This window comes from Myxocyprinus asiaticus, chromosome 10 (genome assembly GCF_019703515.2).
Source record: "Myxocyprinus asiaticus isolate MX2 ecotype Aquarium Trade chromosome 10, UBuf_Myxa_2, whole genome shotgun sequence".
In the NCBI taxonomy this organism is placed as follows: Eukaryota; Metazoa; Chordata; class Actinopteri; order Cypriniformes; family Catostomidae; genus Myxocyprinus; species Myxocyprinus asiaticus.
In genome coordinates, this window is record NC_059353.1 from 29,340,636 (window position 1) to 29,357,326 (window position 16,691).

At 44.3% G+C, this 16,691-nt stretch overlaps 1 protein-coding gene across 1 annotated transcript in view; it reads right to left on the reverse strand.

Annotated features, from left to right (window-relative positions):
* The window catches only part of pth2ra (parathyroid hormone 2 receptor a), a 95,899-nt gene that overhangs the window by 63,968 nt on the left and 15,240 nt on the right, over positions 1-16,691 (reverse strand). The window contains exons 2-3 of the mRNA XM_051708728.1: positions 10,081-10,180; positions 87-197 (exon numbers count right to left, since the gene is read on the reverse strand). Of these exons, the coding sequence (XP_051564688.1) occupies positions 87-197; positions 10,081-10,180 (211 nt within the window). The remainder of the gene's footprint in view (positions 1-86; positions 198-10,080; positions 10,181-16,691) is intronic.

Consider the following 16,691-nt stretch of genomic DNA (forward strand, 5'->3'; position numbering starts at 1 on the left):
TTTGATCTACATTGATAAATGTTAAAAATAAAAAGAAGAGACACATAAAGTTAAAGGTTGATACAGAGAGAAGAAATGATCCAAACCTGCATGGTTGAAGTCATAGATGTATATGGGGCAGGGTGTCTTGGTCAGAGTTCCAGGGAAGCTTTGCGGCCAACATATCAGACCATCCCACTCAGGTGTGCACACACCAACTGAGAGTAGAAAAATGTCAAAGCAGTGGCGTCAATTCACCCAAAGTCATAATATAGCAAATTCAGAGGATATTATCCAATCCTGCAGCATCACATGACAACACAACATGCAAGTCACATACATTTTCAATACCTCCTGACCATATCAGTAAAGTGTAGCACAATAAACAGAAAATAAGCTAATAGCCCAGTAGAACACTGCTATATGCTGTATCTTCACTGTCTCCCAAAAATGAATTGCTTATTTGTTTATTATTTGTCACTGTGGATAAAAGCATCTGCTAAATGAATAAATGTAAAGGTAAACTTGCATGACATATCATATATGCATGGTCTTTATGTTGTGTGGATATTTTCCAACTCTTGTGGTCTACCGTGCATGCATCCAGGGGTAACCCACACTGGCATATCATTTGGGGGCAACAACAAGTGTGCCTAGTGTAAGTAAATGTGAAACAGGTGAGCCTAAGTGCGTGGGTATAGTGACATTATGCATAACTCGATACATTTAGCTACTTCTATTTTGTGCTAAAACAACAGAACAATTTAAAATTCAGCTTATTCTGCAATTAAACTTTATTCTTCGCATTGACTGGACAGCCACGGTTGGCAGCTGTCATTCTCTATCGAACTCAATTGAGGCCCTTGTTTTAAAGAGGAAAATATACCAGCTAATCACTCAAGCACATTTAAGAAGATGAATGTTGACATTCATCTAATGACACTGGTATCTGTTATGAGGTAACAAATATCCAGTTCCATCTTCTTTAGAATATTAAGTTATGATTTCTGTTGAACTGCAAAAGATGCTGATGATGAAGACTGTATATAATTTATTTAACATATTCTGACAAAACAGGTGAAGAAACTGAACCCAATTGCAGATGCAAAGTAACAGTGTCTTTATTGTAGACTCAGGAAAGTCCAACAGGGGACTAAAGACGGAGGAGGATTACACACACACACACACACACACACACACACAAACACACACGAGAAGTGAGTATGGATAATTCCCAATCCATTGGCTACATTCCACGGGGAGTTGGAGATTGGCGCCAGAAAAGCTAAGCAACTGCTGAAAATAGCAGCTGAGCTAGAACTATGTGAGTGGAGAAATCGCTCCAAACTATAGCTCATTAGAGAAGCACTAGAGAGTGCGGAGATTAGACTAGTAAAACCAACAGAGAGAGACAAACCAGTGAAGTGGTGAGGAAGAGAGAGGAAATAAATACACAAACACAAATCAGTAACAGGTGACATCAATCAGACAAACGTGCCGGTGCGCTGATAACAAGAGCAGCGACACTTGCGCTCTGACACATGATAACTGTCAAACAGCATGTGGCGAACTGTCAAACACCGCAGAACTAGGAAGAGAGACAGATCAGCCCAGAACCCTGACAGTTGTTGTGCCCCCGAAGAAGCTTCCCCTGGCACTCCAAGACGTGCGGACCTCAGCACGTTGGCATTCTGGAGGGGAGACCAGAAGACGGGCTTGATTTTGGTCTCATGAAAAACTGGATGAATGCGTCTCAGGGTGTGAGGAATCTTCAGATGGACAGACACCGGACTGAGCACCTTGGAAATGGGGAGTGGTCCAATAAATTTGGGAGCGAGTTTGCTGGAGGATACTTTAAGGGGCTTTGGCATACAGCCAGACACTTTGACCGAGAGTGTACCGGGGAGGTGCAGTGATGATCTGCCTGAGCTTTAATGCGTCTCCCAGCCTTGAGAAGAGCCCGTCAACCCAGCAATAAGAAATAAACATATAAGCTGAGGGCACGGCTACATTGGTTTCCTGATCCGGAAACAACGGCGGCTGGAACCTGAGGCAGCATTGAAATGGGGATAGACCCGTAGACAACGCCGGTTGGGAGTTGAAGGCGTACTCCACCCATGTGAGCTGTTTGCTCCAGGATGAGGGGTTCTTAACAGCCACACAAGATCCCCTCTAGACTCTGGTTGGCTTGCTCCATCTGGCCATTGGTCTGGGGATGGAACCTAGACAACAGACTAACCGATACCCCCAGCTGCTGACAAAACTCCCTCCAGAAATTGGACACAAACTGGGACCTCTGACGGAGACCACATCCACAGGATACCATGAATCTGGAAAACGTGATCCACGACAGCGGCCGCCGTCTCACATGCAAAAGGGAGCTTTGGGAGTGGAATAAAATGGGCAGCCCTCGACAACCTGTCCACCACCGTCAAAACGGCCATGTTGCCATGGGACGGAGGAAGTCCTGTGATGAAGTTGAATGCGATGTGTGACCAGGGTCTTGAGGGCACTGACAACGGTCTTAAAAGTCCCACTGGGGGACGCTATTTTCAGCTAGCACTGGCAAAGTACCGCCCACTTAGGCAGGAAAAGCCATCTAACTGACATGTAAAGCACCAGTCACAGCCGTTTGTAATTACGTGATGTTTAGGGATGGGGTTATTGGAGACGGCTCATCCCATAATAAAAGACTGCCATGGGAAAATAAACAATTTATATAATGTCGCGTGAGTCTCTGTGAGCGACTGCACAGAAAACACACTGGAAAAAAATTGGAAAATGTGTAGTGAGTGTAAGTACAGCACAGAACCTCGTTATAGAGTATTTCACAAACATAACTAAGTAAACAAAGAAAAATATACAGCTCTGCTCATGGATATCCACTTTTCTTTCTGCTACGTGCCTCAAACCAAATGCTGAACATCTTTAAAAGAGTTGATGTGACTAACCTGGCAAACTTGGGCAAATTCTGTGATTATTTAGTCCTCAAAAGCACTCATTGTCTCAACACGGAACCTTGTGAACTCAACACGTGCTTCCACCTGGACCAGCACAAACAAAGCTCTCGGAAATCCTATAGAAGTCAGACAATCAGATTTGGTCTGACTGGACTGAGAAAGCATTTCTAATTTTGTGTGCTATAAGCGTCAGGTGGTTAGGGCACAGACTTTGGGTGTGCCGTCTGAGGCTATGGATGACCCAGCACCACAGGGGTGGATGGAGTCCGTAGCAGGTAAAACACAACCACCTCCTCGCGATTACCAGAAATTTTCAGATTCACCGGGCTGGTGGCTTTATTGATCTGGCCCAGCGAGGTGCCCCCGAGCACGCAGATTGGGATGGGAAGGTTAACAGGAACAACAGGTAAGCCCCATCTGGTTACCAGATCAGTGTCGAGGAAGTTACTTTCTGCCCCAGAGTCAATCAGAACAGAAACCTGGTGACGAGCTCATCTCCAGACGATGACAGCTGGCAAAAGTGTGCGGAGCAAAGGGGACCGATCAGGAAGCGTGGCGCCCACCCGCAGTCCCCTGGTTCCGGGGAGCACTTCGCTTTTACTGGACAGTCAGTGTGTGTGTACCTCTCACCGCCACAATAAGCGCATAAACCCAGGCGACATCACAGTCTCTCTCCTTGTGCGGCAGAGAAGTGCAACCCAGTTGCATGGGCTCGGACTTGGCTGAGAATGAAGGCGGAAGTGCTGGTTCCTGGGAGAGTCTCACTGGAAACGGCACATCTGTCGGTGACGAGCGAGGCGATGGTCGACTCTATGCCAGGCTGATAAGGTCGTCGATGCTTAATGGCAAGTCCAAGGAATAAATCTCGTCCTTGACCTCCTCCGACAACCCCCCAAGGAACATGTCCCACTGAGCCCTCTTGTTCCACCCTGTGAATGTAGCCAAAGAGTCTGAAAGTTGATGGAGAACTCGCAAACTGAACCTCTTCCTTGACAAAGCTCTGCGAGACAGCAGGCTGCCTCTCTCCCATGTGCTGAATGGTCAAACACCTTCATCAGAGGAGGCCTGGAATGATGAACAGCAAGGCAGCTTATTCTCCCATGCCACCATTCCCCAGTCATGTGTGAATCCGGCAAGGAGGGTGATGACATATGCCATCCTGGACATTTCCGTGGGAAATGAGGAGGGCTGCCTCTCTGCCATGTGCTGAATGGTCAAACACCTTTCTGAGTTCAGTGTCTTTACTGTAGACTCAGGGAAGTCCAACAGGGCGAGGGAATGGGAAGACACAAACAGACACAAATGAGTAACGAGTGACAACAATCAGACAAATGAGCCGGCGTGCTGATAACCCGAGCGGCAAACACAAACAACGCAGAACTAGTAAGAGAGGCAGATCAGTCCAGAACACAGACAAATTCATCTGTAGGCACTCAGTTATTAGCAGTGATTTCAACAGAGTGAGACCAGTCACCAACACCACAGATTTATGCCAACATCAGCCCCCAGGCCAGAAGTAATTAAGCGTTGTCCCCTAGCATGTGCACAGACAACTGCACCACAGCTCTGACCTGAAGTGCATTTAATGACATCATGAAGAGCGCATGTAAGCATTACAGTATGAAATCCTTTCAAACTGGTCATTTTGAATGATTCATAGAAAGTTTGAATGTATTCTATACCCTTATTATTAATATTCTGCAATAATTCAGCCCTAACCGCTAAACGTAGACTCCATTGAAACTTTTTTTGTAGCCTTAGTTGTGCTCTCTATTTGTTTTTGCATTGTTTTTTTTAAACATTATACTTTTTATTAAAAAATAATATTTCACCCTTTTTTTTTACTGACCCTCGATTTTTTTCCATACCCATATGCTGTTATTTTCTCTACATCATTTTTAAATCTTGACACAAACTTCAATATCAGTCTGTTCCTCACACAAAGCTATTGTATAACATCAGAAGACTTGTAATATATTGCATAGTCATATGGACTATTTTTATGGTGTTTCTTTAGTTTAGGGGCGTGTTTTACACACTATTATTGTGATTCATTCAATTAAAAGGCACAGATTAAAAGATGAACCTTGGGATTTTAAGAAAAGATCAGATCTTTAAAATAAAGACTGTGATTAATTGGAAAATCGTCATGGTTACTTGCGTAACCTCCGTTCCCTGATGGAGGGAACAAGAAGTTGTGTCGATGTAGTGACACTAGGGGTCACTCTTGGGACCCCGAGACACCTCTGGTCTTTAATAAAAGGCCAATGAAAATTGGCGAGTGGTATTTGCATGCCACTCCCCCGGACATACAGGTATAAAAGGAGCTAGTATGCAACCACTCATTCAGGTTTTATGCTGAGGAGCCGAGACAAGGTCTGGCCATTTCAGCGGGTAGTTCAGCGTTGTGGCAGGAGGGACACAACGTCTCGTTCCCTCCATCAGGGAACGGAGGTTACGCAAGTAACCATGACGTTCCCTATCTGTCACTCACGCGACGTTGTGTCGATGTAGTGACACTAGGGGTCCCTATATGAAACGCCACAACTGGCTGAACTGTGTTACGTGAACTGGCGGTGTGTGGTGGGCAGACCACTGTGTGCCTCGTAGCCAGCACACCAGGTCTTCAAGGTAGATCCTACCCAACGCGGGGAGGAGTTACTACAAACATGGAGACTGGGGCAGAGGGGCTCTGCCCAAGGAAGACACAGTTTGCCAACAGGGAAACGAATTAGTGGAAGATATATATTGCATGGGGTTAGCCTTACAGGGAACCACCACATGCGGAGCACCTACCCCAGAACAGGACTGAGCACCAGAACTCTTAGTTAGCACGTGTACTGGGCCGGCAGCGAGTCTCTCCGAAAACTCGGCTTGTGGACTGAGTCCACAAGCCACAAGCCGGCGGCTGCGTGCCCATTGCAAACAGCGCCCGAGCACATTTTGGAGGTGTCCGTCGTGACCACGACACGCCTGGAGACCAGTTCTAGGGGAACACCTGCCCATAGAAACGACAGGTCGGTCCAAGGGCTGAAAAGACGGTGACAGACCTGCGTGATGACCACACGATGTGTCCCGCAGCGCCATGCCCATCTCGGGACTGAAGCCAGTGCTGAAGCGGTCTCATATGCATCAACCCGAGCGGGGTGGCCACCGCTGAGGATGCCATATGCCCCAGGAGCCTCTGAAAGATTTTCAGTGGAACCGCTGTTTTCTGTTTGAACGCCTTCAAACAGGCCAGCACTGACTGTGCGCGCTCGTTCGTGAGGCGCGCTGTCAAAGAGACTGAGTCCAACTCCAAACCGAGGAAAGAGATGCTCTGAACCGGGAGGAGCTTGCTCTTTTCCCAGTTGACCCGAAGCCCTAGTCGGCTAAGGTGTGAGAGCACCAAGTCCCTGTGTGCACACAACATGTCCCGAGAGTGAGCTAGGATTAGCCAATCGTCGAGATAGTTGAGAACGCGAATGCCCATTTCCCTTAACGGGGCAAGGGCTGCCTCTGCGACTTTCGTGAAGACGCGAGGAGACAAGGACAGGCCGAAAGGGAGGACCTTGTACTGATACGCCTGACCCTCGAATGCAAACCGCAGGAAGGGTCTGTGTCGAGGTTGAATCGGGACGTGGAAGTATGCATCCTTCAGGTCTACCGCCACAAACCAATCTTGATGCCGGACGCTCGCCAGAATGCGTTTTTGTATCAGCATCTTGAACGGGAGTCTGTGTAAAGCCCAGTTCAGTACTCGCAGGTCCAAGATTGGCCACAACCCACCGCCTTTTCTCGGTACGATGAAGTAGGAGCTGTAAAACCCCTTCTTCATCTCGGCCGGAGGGACAGGTTCTATCGCACCCTTCCGTAGGAGGGTAGCGATCTCCGCGTGCAAGATAGCAGCGTTTTCGTCCTTCACCAAGGTGAAGTGGATACCACTGAACCTGGGCGGACGCCTGGCGAACTGAATCGCGTAGCTGAGTCGGACGGTCCGGACCAGCCATCGCGACGGATTGGAAAGCGCAAGCCACGCATCCAAGTTCCGCGCAAGGGGGACCAAAGGGACAACGTTGTCGGATGTACCGGCAGGTGGGGCCTCGCGGCGGGGCGGAGCTTGAGGTGCCACACCATGTCATGGCCGTGCTGAGTCTAGGGACATCGAAGCACTTACCTGGCTCCTTGTGACCACCCCCGGAACAGCCTGGGACGGGGGAGGAAGAGGGCTGTCCTCGTGACCCCTGGAGACCGTCACATCGGGGGCGGATTTGGCCTTCGACCGGGGGATGGAGAGGTCTGCTTACCAGCTCCAGAGCAGCAGGTTTCGTCATCCCTGGGTCGCCCGTCTCAAGGGCGCTTTGAAGCCTTTCACGGGTTCTTGGCGGCCGCGAGACGGGTGGCGTCTGCTTCCTGCAGTGGGCTCCACGCCGGGGCCGGGCCGAAGGGGCGGGCTGCGGTGGAGCCAGTGCAGTCACCGCAGGGGGACGCCCTTGGCGACGAGCAGACAGGGTGCGGGATCTTGAGCCGTGCCGGGGCAGGATATGCCGGATAGCCTCCGTCTGCTGCTCCACTGTTGAGAACTGCTGGGCAAAGTCCTTGACGGTGTCGCCAAATAGGCCAGCCTGGGAGATGAGTGCAGCAAGGAACCGTGTCCTGTCGGCCTCACCCATCTCGACCAGGTTGAGCCAAAGGTGGGGCTCCTGGACCACTAATGTGGACATCGTCCGCCCGAGAGACCACGCCGTGACCTCCGTCGCTCGGAGAGCGAGGTCGGCCACCGAGCACAGTTCCTGCATCAATCCCAGGGCGGAGTTCCTTTAGCGCCTTGGCGGACTTGCAGGAGAGCCATGGCATGCAGGGCGGAGGCGGCTTGTCCAGCAGCACCATAGGCCTTGGCCGTCAGAGACGACGAAAACCTACAGGCCTTGGACGGGGGCTTTGGGCACCCGCACCAGGTGGCGGCACTCTGCGGGCATAGGTGAACCGCGAGCGCCTTTATCCACCGAGGGACTGCCTAATAGCCTTTGGCCGCACCACCATCGAGGGTAGTGAGGGCGGGGAAGCTGAAAAGATCTGGACCGGGCAGTAAAAAAGTGCCTCCCACCTTGTCAGCTTTTCATGCACTTCCGGGAAGAAAGGAACAGGGGCGGAGCATGGCTTTGGGCGGCGCTGCGAGCCCAGGAACCAATCATCGAGCCGCGAGGGTTCAGGGAAGAGCGGAGGGTTCCACTCTAGCTGATGCTCACGGCTGCCCAGGAAAGCATGTCGTCATCTCCACGTCAGCCTGTGACTGGGCAATCGTCCCCGAAGGGAGGAGTCCAGCTGAGGCTTCCGCGTCCGACTGGATGAGCTCATCACTTCCGCGGGCTCCAAATAAGAGGTTGAACTCGCCGTGAGACGAGCCGGCGGACTCATCCGGAAGCCCGATCAGTGCAGACGAGCGTGCTGAGGAATGGGAGGTCCGCGGGGGGATACCCGGCAGAGGCGGTCCCATTGGGATCCCCAAATTGCCCCCAGTGCTAGCCACGCTGGCCTCATAACCGTGGGTAAAAGGACCAGGGCGGGGAGCCTCTGGGGTGGCTTGCTTTCTTACGAAGGCGAGCCGCGACTGCATCGTTGCCATGGACATGTCCTCGCAATGAGTACATGACCATCCACGAACGCTGTCTCTGCATGAGCAGTGCCCAGACACGAAAGACAGTGATCCTGACCGTCAGAAGGCGAGAGATAACGAGCGCAACCAGGAATAACACACAAAGGAAAGGCATCTTTAAAAAGACGCGTCTTTAAAAAGACGTTCCGTGTGTGCCGCTCTTTTAGAGAAATATACTCTTTTAGAGAAATATACTCTTATTTCTGCCAAAGCGCTCAGGGGCATTCTCTGCAGTGCACCAGTGCAGAGGAGGGAGAAGCCGCTGAAATGCGCCGTTAGATCCAGAAGAAGTGAATGAACAGTCGTGTGAATTCAGCTCAGTGAGCATGACTGTTCGGCTCCGAAGAGAAAATCTGAATGAGTGGTTGCATAACAGCTCCTTTTATACCCGTATGTCCGGGGGAGTGGCATGCAAATACCACTCGCCAATTTTCATTGGCCTTTTATCAAAGACCAGTGGTGTCTCGGGCTCCCAAGAGTTACCCCTAGTGTCACTACATCGACACAACGTCGAGTGAGTGACAGACAGGGAACAATATTTTTTGCCTAGCCCTAATTAAAAGTAATCAATGTGCCATAGATGATATCAGCTAAAAAGGAAAGTTGTTTCAGAGGCGGCAGATATTGCTACATTTTCAATATTTTTTTTCTTTGGAATAACATGAACTGCACATAATGTAAATCGTGCACAATCAGGCCAAGAATGTATATAAAATAAAATAAACATTTTTGATTTTATGTTGAATTCAGTACATATCCCATTCACTCCTAATATGATGCCAAATTTAGGACTAATTTAGTAACCAGCTCTACACATGTACAGTACATAAGACACGTAAGATTAGTGGAATTATGCTAAGCATCTCTCCTAGTGCAAATTGTTTATGTGTGCCAGGTTGAAAACTAAACATGTTGTATACACAGTTGATCATTCATGCATCACTGCTCACATGTCCTTTGTACACCATTTCCTTTTCATAGAACATAATTATTTGTATCTCACTGAATTAGGTGTAATCTTATAACCCATACCTTTAAGATAAAAGGGAGTAAGGAGTGAGCCAAATTAATATTTTTTAGTTGCCTGGTCACTACTGATAAAATGGCTAGGAAGGCCATTTTACAATGAGTCATCTCCTGCAGAGCCTGCTGCATTTTTTCCCCAGGAGAACATGTTCTGCTTTATTATCTAACAGCAAAATTAATCAACAAACTGCAAAGAGAGTTGTGCCTTACAAAGGTCTTGAAGTCTGATCAGCTGTCTGTTTCAGTTTATTTTATTTATCTCTGCAAGCCTCATTTGTATTAGTGAGCTGACTCATTTAAGCATTGTGAAAAACATGTTTTGACAGAGGTGATAATGTCCTACATATTAACATGTCACACTCTTGCTGAATAGAGTGTTACTTTTTCCTGGTGAAAACTTTAGGTTGTGTACAAATACACAAATTGACAAGGCCCCTATATTTAAACTATGTTAGAGAAATGTTCAGTGATAAAGCATACCTGCAGGGCCATCCATGGAGACCTTCTGTAGACACTGAAACTTTGCATCAAGTAGCATCTGTACTTGTTCTTCAGCTGTAATCTCTCCATCTTCACCCGCCTATCAAAAAAGCCATATCTCATTTAATTTCTGCATCAACTTGTGCCCTTCATTCAACATCTTCTGAAGCTATATGGTAGCTTTATGTGAGGAACAGACCAACATTTTTAATGAATAGTTTACCCAAAAATGAAAATTTCCATCAGTTTCAAACTTGTGTGACTTTCATACTTCAGTGTAACACAAAATAAGATATTTTGAAAAATCTCTGATAGCTAATGATTTTTAGCGAAGTAATTATTTGTATAATATATCAGCCTCCACTGTATCTCTCATATCACATTCTCATCTTAAATCTTGACACACTAGGTTTGACATCAATGAAAATAAATGCCATTGGTTCTCACATGTCTCATAATGTAATGTTCCTAGTTGGAATATGTGCATGAATTAGATTTGAGAGCTGTGGTGGGGAGAATAATTTTCAGCGAATAACAACTTACATTTTGGTCTATTCCTCTCACAGCCTTTGAAAAGCTTCAGAAGACTTGGATCACAGAGCATGTGTCAGACATGGACTACTTTTATGGTGTAATGTCTGTCGCCATTCACATTTATTGCTTGGAAGAGAGCAGCTTGGGATTCAGCAAAACCTCTTTTGTGTTCCACTACAGAAAAAACGTCATACGGGTTTGAAGGGACATAAGGGTGAGTAAATGAGAGAAGCATGTGTTGTGATGAAAAAGTCTTAAAATCAAAACAGACATGACAGTTTAATTCTCTTTAGGGTTCAAAAGTAGAGGTCGTTAATTAAAACTTAGATTGTGTGTTGATGTGGTTATCAAAGGGTTGGTGGTGACTCTCTCTCTCTCTCTGTCTCATTTCTGGTTGGTTATTACAGTAAATCTGAGGGGGAGTGTGAAGTTAAAGAAATTAGAAGATTCACTTTCTGTAAAGATGAAAAAAAAAAAGTTTAAAATTAATGTAAACGTATAATAGGTTATCTGAGTGGTAGTTTCTATCTGTCTTATTTAAAGTTGTTTTCTAAGCCAGTCAGAGAAATATATAGTTTTGTCCAAAAATTGAGCATTGTTCAGGACTTAAGCTGAATGGAGAAGAATCCAGTAATGTAGTGCCATATGTATTTTTACTTAATTTTTTATTTTATCTGAATGGACCTTCAGGGTCAGGGTACATGCCATATTTAGTAAATTTATACGAAAGAAAACAAGGCTGTGATAGATGGAAGTGCTGTCTGTTCAATAGATTGTAATGTCATAAGTACTGTCTTAGGCCTGTTCACACTAAATCTTTTGCGATTCAAACTTCCAACGGAAGGTCTATTCACACAGAGTCTGTAAAAAATGAAACAAAAAATTATTTCACCCCTGTACAGTAGGCGGCAATATTGCTGTTCTACAAACATTATAGCAGGCTCCTGGCTGCGCAGTATTTTACAGAGCTCCTTGACCAGCATCCTTCAGCTGTCAGTGGTAGAGATTCATATACTGTATTTAACGCTGTTAAAGCATTTATTTACTTAATTTACCATAACTGTTTCATTATGTTCTTTCCATGGTGTTGATGCATTTTGAGGAGTATATAATGTGTGATTTTTATGTGAGTGAGATGAGTAAAGACGGAGACCTGTTGGATAGTTTTTTGCACATGTATTTTGCTACGAATATATTCCAAACGGACTCCCGAAGACAACTTCTCTTTTTATAATGCCTGGATTAATGCCTGGATAATAACAAAAGGTACAAGGTACACATGGAATAATGTACATTAAGAATAACAGGAATATTATGAAATATGATGCATAATATTAAAAATAATATAAAAGAAAACACAATAGTTTGTTATATTGTTCTTGCAATAAAAATAGTAGTGTGGTTCTGCAATTAGTTTGTCTACATTAAAATATTGTATGTAAAGATTTTTATGGTAGATTTTACAATGAGCTTAGTGTAAACAAACATCCGCTGCTATTTTTAATGCCATGAGTTACAATATAATTGTAATGAGACGCTGACTCAGAAGCTTGAGATGAACCCAGATGTGGGAGTTTATTACACAGGACACTGGAAAAGCAGATAAGCAAGCAAGGTATGTATTCAGGTATGGTACACAGTCTTTGGAGACAGTCTTTGATCAAATAGGGAACCAAGGCAGAAGGCACAAATCCATAAGTGGTAATTTCCAAATCAACATGTGCCCAAACAGGTAACTTCAACATCAGACAGGATCACAGGTGAGTCACGTACATAAACAGAGGAGCAGGTTAGTATATCAAAACACAAAGTATTTTCAGAGTTCTCAAAGTCACGTTTCCTGAGCATTCAGAGAGACTCGTGGTATAACAGGTAAGTTTCAAACAGGTAAGTAGATACGCAGTAAACTCGGATTTCACAAAGTCACTTATCTTGCGCGTCTGGAGCAGATCATAGACAAACAGGTGAGATTAGCACAGATGAGTAGAAACGCCATATTCTCAGAGTCACTTGTTGTGTATATCCAGAAAAGTTCGTTGACAAACAGGTGAGGTTAACTCAGGTGAGTAGATATGCCGTAATCACAGAATTCTCCAAGTAACTTATCTTATATCTCCAGAACAGGTCACTGACAAAGTAATGAACAGAGAAGCAGTTTTCTACTGTGGATGAGCAAGAGGGAAGTCCAAGGTACCTTACAACAAGGCTAAACACTGACAACAGCTGTGTCTCATTTCGAAGGCTGCATGCTAGGTAGGACGTGTCCTTTGAAGGCTGCAGTATACCAAGTGTCTAATACTTTATTTTAATTATATATTAATATAATTATACATATTATATACTCTGCACCCATCTACTGAGGTACTTCAACTTGGGAATAATCATTCCTTGTAGTTGAACATCATATTTAAGGGCAAATTGCCGTAATTGTTTTTTAGACATTTCCGTTGAAGCAAAAGAATTGTGGATTATGAGTGCCCACGACAGATACACCTCATGCATCCTCCGAATTCCCATGAAAGGAGGTCGCATTCGAAGGCTGCATTCGAAGTGTCCTACTGCTTTTCTGAAACGAGACAGCCTCGATGACGTATGCGGCCGATAAATGCGACCTCCGGAGGACGCAGCCTTCCAAACGAGAGACAGCCAGAGTGTGAAAGTGAGGTTTAAGTGCAAGTCTTAATGAGGTGATGATAAGCTGCAGGTGCGCGTGATTAAAACTCGGGTGGGTGAGAGCGGGTGACTGATGGTGAGGGAGAGACCGGTACGCTCGTAACAATAACAGGCACAATGATATAGGCAACATATTAAATAATATACATTAAGACAAAACACCATAAGCAGACTGTCAAAAAGAGACCGGTTTTATGTTTGCAGTACAAAGTGTTCATGAACTGCAACTATTTCTTTTAAAGTATATAATTTTCAGGGGTGTGTATCAGTTGCACGTCCAGTGCCGGTGTTTGCCCATTGATTAGTGCCACCAACACGCTGGATTCAGCAGCTGCAGCGACTCTGAAAAAATTATAAAAAGCTTGTCCATTTTTCAGTCAGTTTTCATCGCAGTCCAAAGAAAAATGTGTTGGTCCCAATGTGAATTGAGCCATATAAATGCATTGTTCCCATTCAAAAGCTCATTCGGAATGACCAACAGACTTGGTGTGAACAGGCCTTAAGGTTACGTCTAATTTTTACAATCCATGATTTCAGGCTGCTCAGAATATCTTCAAGCACAGTTTATGGTTGAAAACTGTACTGTTGAAAATCTGCTATTGTGACATTCTTCAGTAAAGCATGATTTGGTTAACAAGTAAGTTCATCCTTCCAGAGGTTTATAGTAACGAAGTACAAATACTACGTTACTGTACATAAGTACAGTTTTTTAATATATATTACAGTATAAATATTCCTTTAGACTTTCACAATACTACATTTTGAAGAGAAAATTGATACTTTTACTCTGATAAATTTCTCCAGACACTTTCTTTACTTTTGCGACTGAACACCTACAAAAATTAAAATAAATAACAGCAGTACGTGCAAAAATGCATGCAGATCGGCGATAGTGATGTGTGATTCGTTGAATCATTTGAGACAAATCTTTTAAATTTGATTCTTTTGAACTGAACAAAAAGATTAAAAAAGCGGTCTGAATGATTGTTTTGCGAATCACGAATCTGAATCAAAATCACAAGCGAAGCGCGCGCCATATTACGTGTTCCGTCGTCTGTCTCCTCTGGGGAAGACAAGAAACCGCTCATGTGGGTTTATTTTTATTTATTTTTTTCGACTAATTAAATTGATACGTTTAGGCTTAAACATTATGAAATTTGTGAAAAAATGAAGTTATGTGCGATCAGTCTCCTGCCTTTCCGGAGACCTGTTAATATAAAAGTCAATCACATGCATTTACATTTGACATTTAAACAAGATATGATGTGTATGAATAATTACCAGCATTCATGAAAATGTCCAACAATATTTATTTTTATATTTTAAGATGTGAATGGTCTTTGCTGAAGCAAAATTAGTTTTCTGGTGGTTGCTAAAGTGTTTGCTTTGTAGCACATTTATGCTACAGTATGTGATAACTAGGGTTTTCTGGATGGTTGCTAGGGCATGCTATGCAGTTATCAAGGTGATCTCTGCTGTGTGTTTTGGCGCATTGCTACAGTATGTGGTTGCCAGGTTGTTACTATGCTGTTGCTAAGTTGTTTTCTGTGTTTTTTGCACATTGATTTGCAGTTGACAGGGTGTTCTAGGTGGTTGTCAGGTTGTTGCTATGCTGTTAAGTTGTTTTAACTGTGTTTCAGCACATTGCTATTCAGTTGCCAGGGTGTTCTGGGTGGTTGCTTATTGGCCCCATAATCCCATAAATATGATCATTCTGATGTGACTTGAATGCGCCATTAAAGGGATGGTTCGTTTAAAAATGAAAATTGTCTCATAAGTTTCTCACCCTCATTCGATTTAAGATGTGTATGACTTTACTTTTTTTTCCGCAGAACACAAACAAAAAAAGATTTTCAGAAGAATATTGCTGTTATGTAGGTCTGTTCAATGTAAGTGAATATTGGCCAGAGCTTTAAAGCTCCAAAAAGCACATAAATGCAGCATAAGAGTAATCCATAAGACTCCAGTGGTTTCATCAATGTTTTCTGAATGGATCAAATAGTTTTTTGGGTGAGAATAGACCAAAATATAACTCCTTTTTCGACTATAAATTTTGACAATAGCAGTCTTCTTGGCGATCAGGATTTCAAGATCGATTACACTTCCTATATCGCCATCTAGGGCTCTGCGCATGCATCAAGCACTAGAAAGTGAAATCAAGCTTAAAATCATGATCGTGCCTAGAGATTGCAATAGCAAGATATACAGTGAAAATGAGTTACAGTTTGGTTTGTTTTCACCCAAAACTAACTGAATCGCTTCAGAAGACATGGATTTAACCACTATAGTATTATGGATAACTTTATACTCCTTTAATGTGCTTTTTGTAGCTTGAAATGTCTGGCCACCATTCGCTTGCATTGAATTAACTTCTAGAGCTGAAATATTCATCTAAAATCTTTGTTTGTGTTCTGCAGAAGATAGAAAGTCATACACATCTGGGATGGCATGAGGGCGAGTAAATGATGAGCACCACCAATCAAATAAGTTGCCATGGGTTTAATGAACTGTTCCGTAATTTATGTAATTTACCTGTACTTTTGATACTTAAGTAAATTTAATATCAGTTACTTTAATACTTTTACTTAAGTCATTTTCTCATGAGCTACTTTAACTTTTACTTGAGTCAATTTCCATGAAGGTATCTTTACTTTTACTCAAGCATGACAAATGGATACTTAATACAACACTGCATCCTTCACAGTGGCAGACTGGCCATTATGAGAACCAGGACTTTTCCCGGTGGGCCGGCCGCGAAATGGGGCCGCATGGGCCGCCGCGTTATGCAGAACGCGCCACAAAACAGTGCTGCTATATGTGGAGGGGGCGGTGATGTGCAGAAATGACAGCAAACTTTTGGGCCAGTTTCTATGTAAAATCCCGGGCCGAATTTTCTTCCCAGTCTGCCCCTGATCCTTCATATTCACATTACAGGGAATAGTTCAACCAAAATTGAAAATGTTCTCATGATTGATCCACCTTTCTTTCACAAACCTATCGATTTGCTTCAGAAGACATTAATTGATCGACTGGAGTCATGTGGATTAATTTTATGCTGCCTAAATATGACTTTTGGACCATTAAATAGCCAGCAGCCTGGTGGCACCCATTCACTTGCATTGTATGGACATACAGAGCTGAAATGTGATAATAAAAATCTTCATTTTGGTTCTACTGAAGAAGTAAAGACACACATCTGGGGAACATTTTTCATTTTTGGGTGAACTATTCCTTTATGACAGAATTTTCTCTTTCAATTGTACTTAGTGAAGGCCAAAGGCTATTTTCAATTGAGAGAACAAGTTCAGCGTGAGTTGGAGATGCATCCAGCTGCATACTCGCATCAGGTTCAACTATTGGTGAGTTGTGTGGGATAACACGGACGCTACATGACCGAAGCGGCT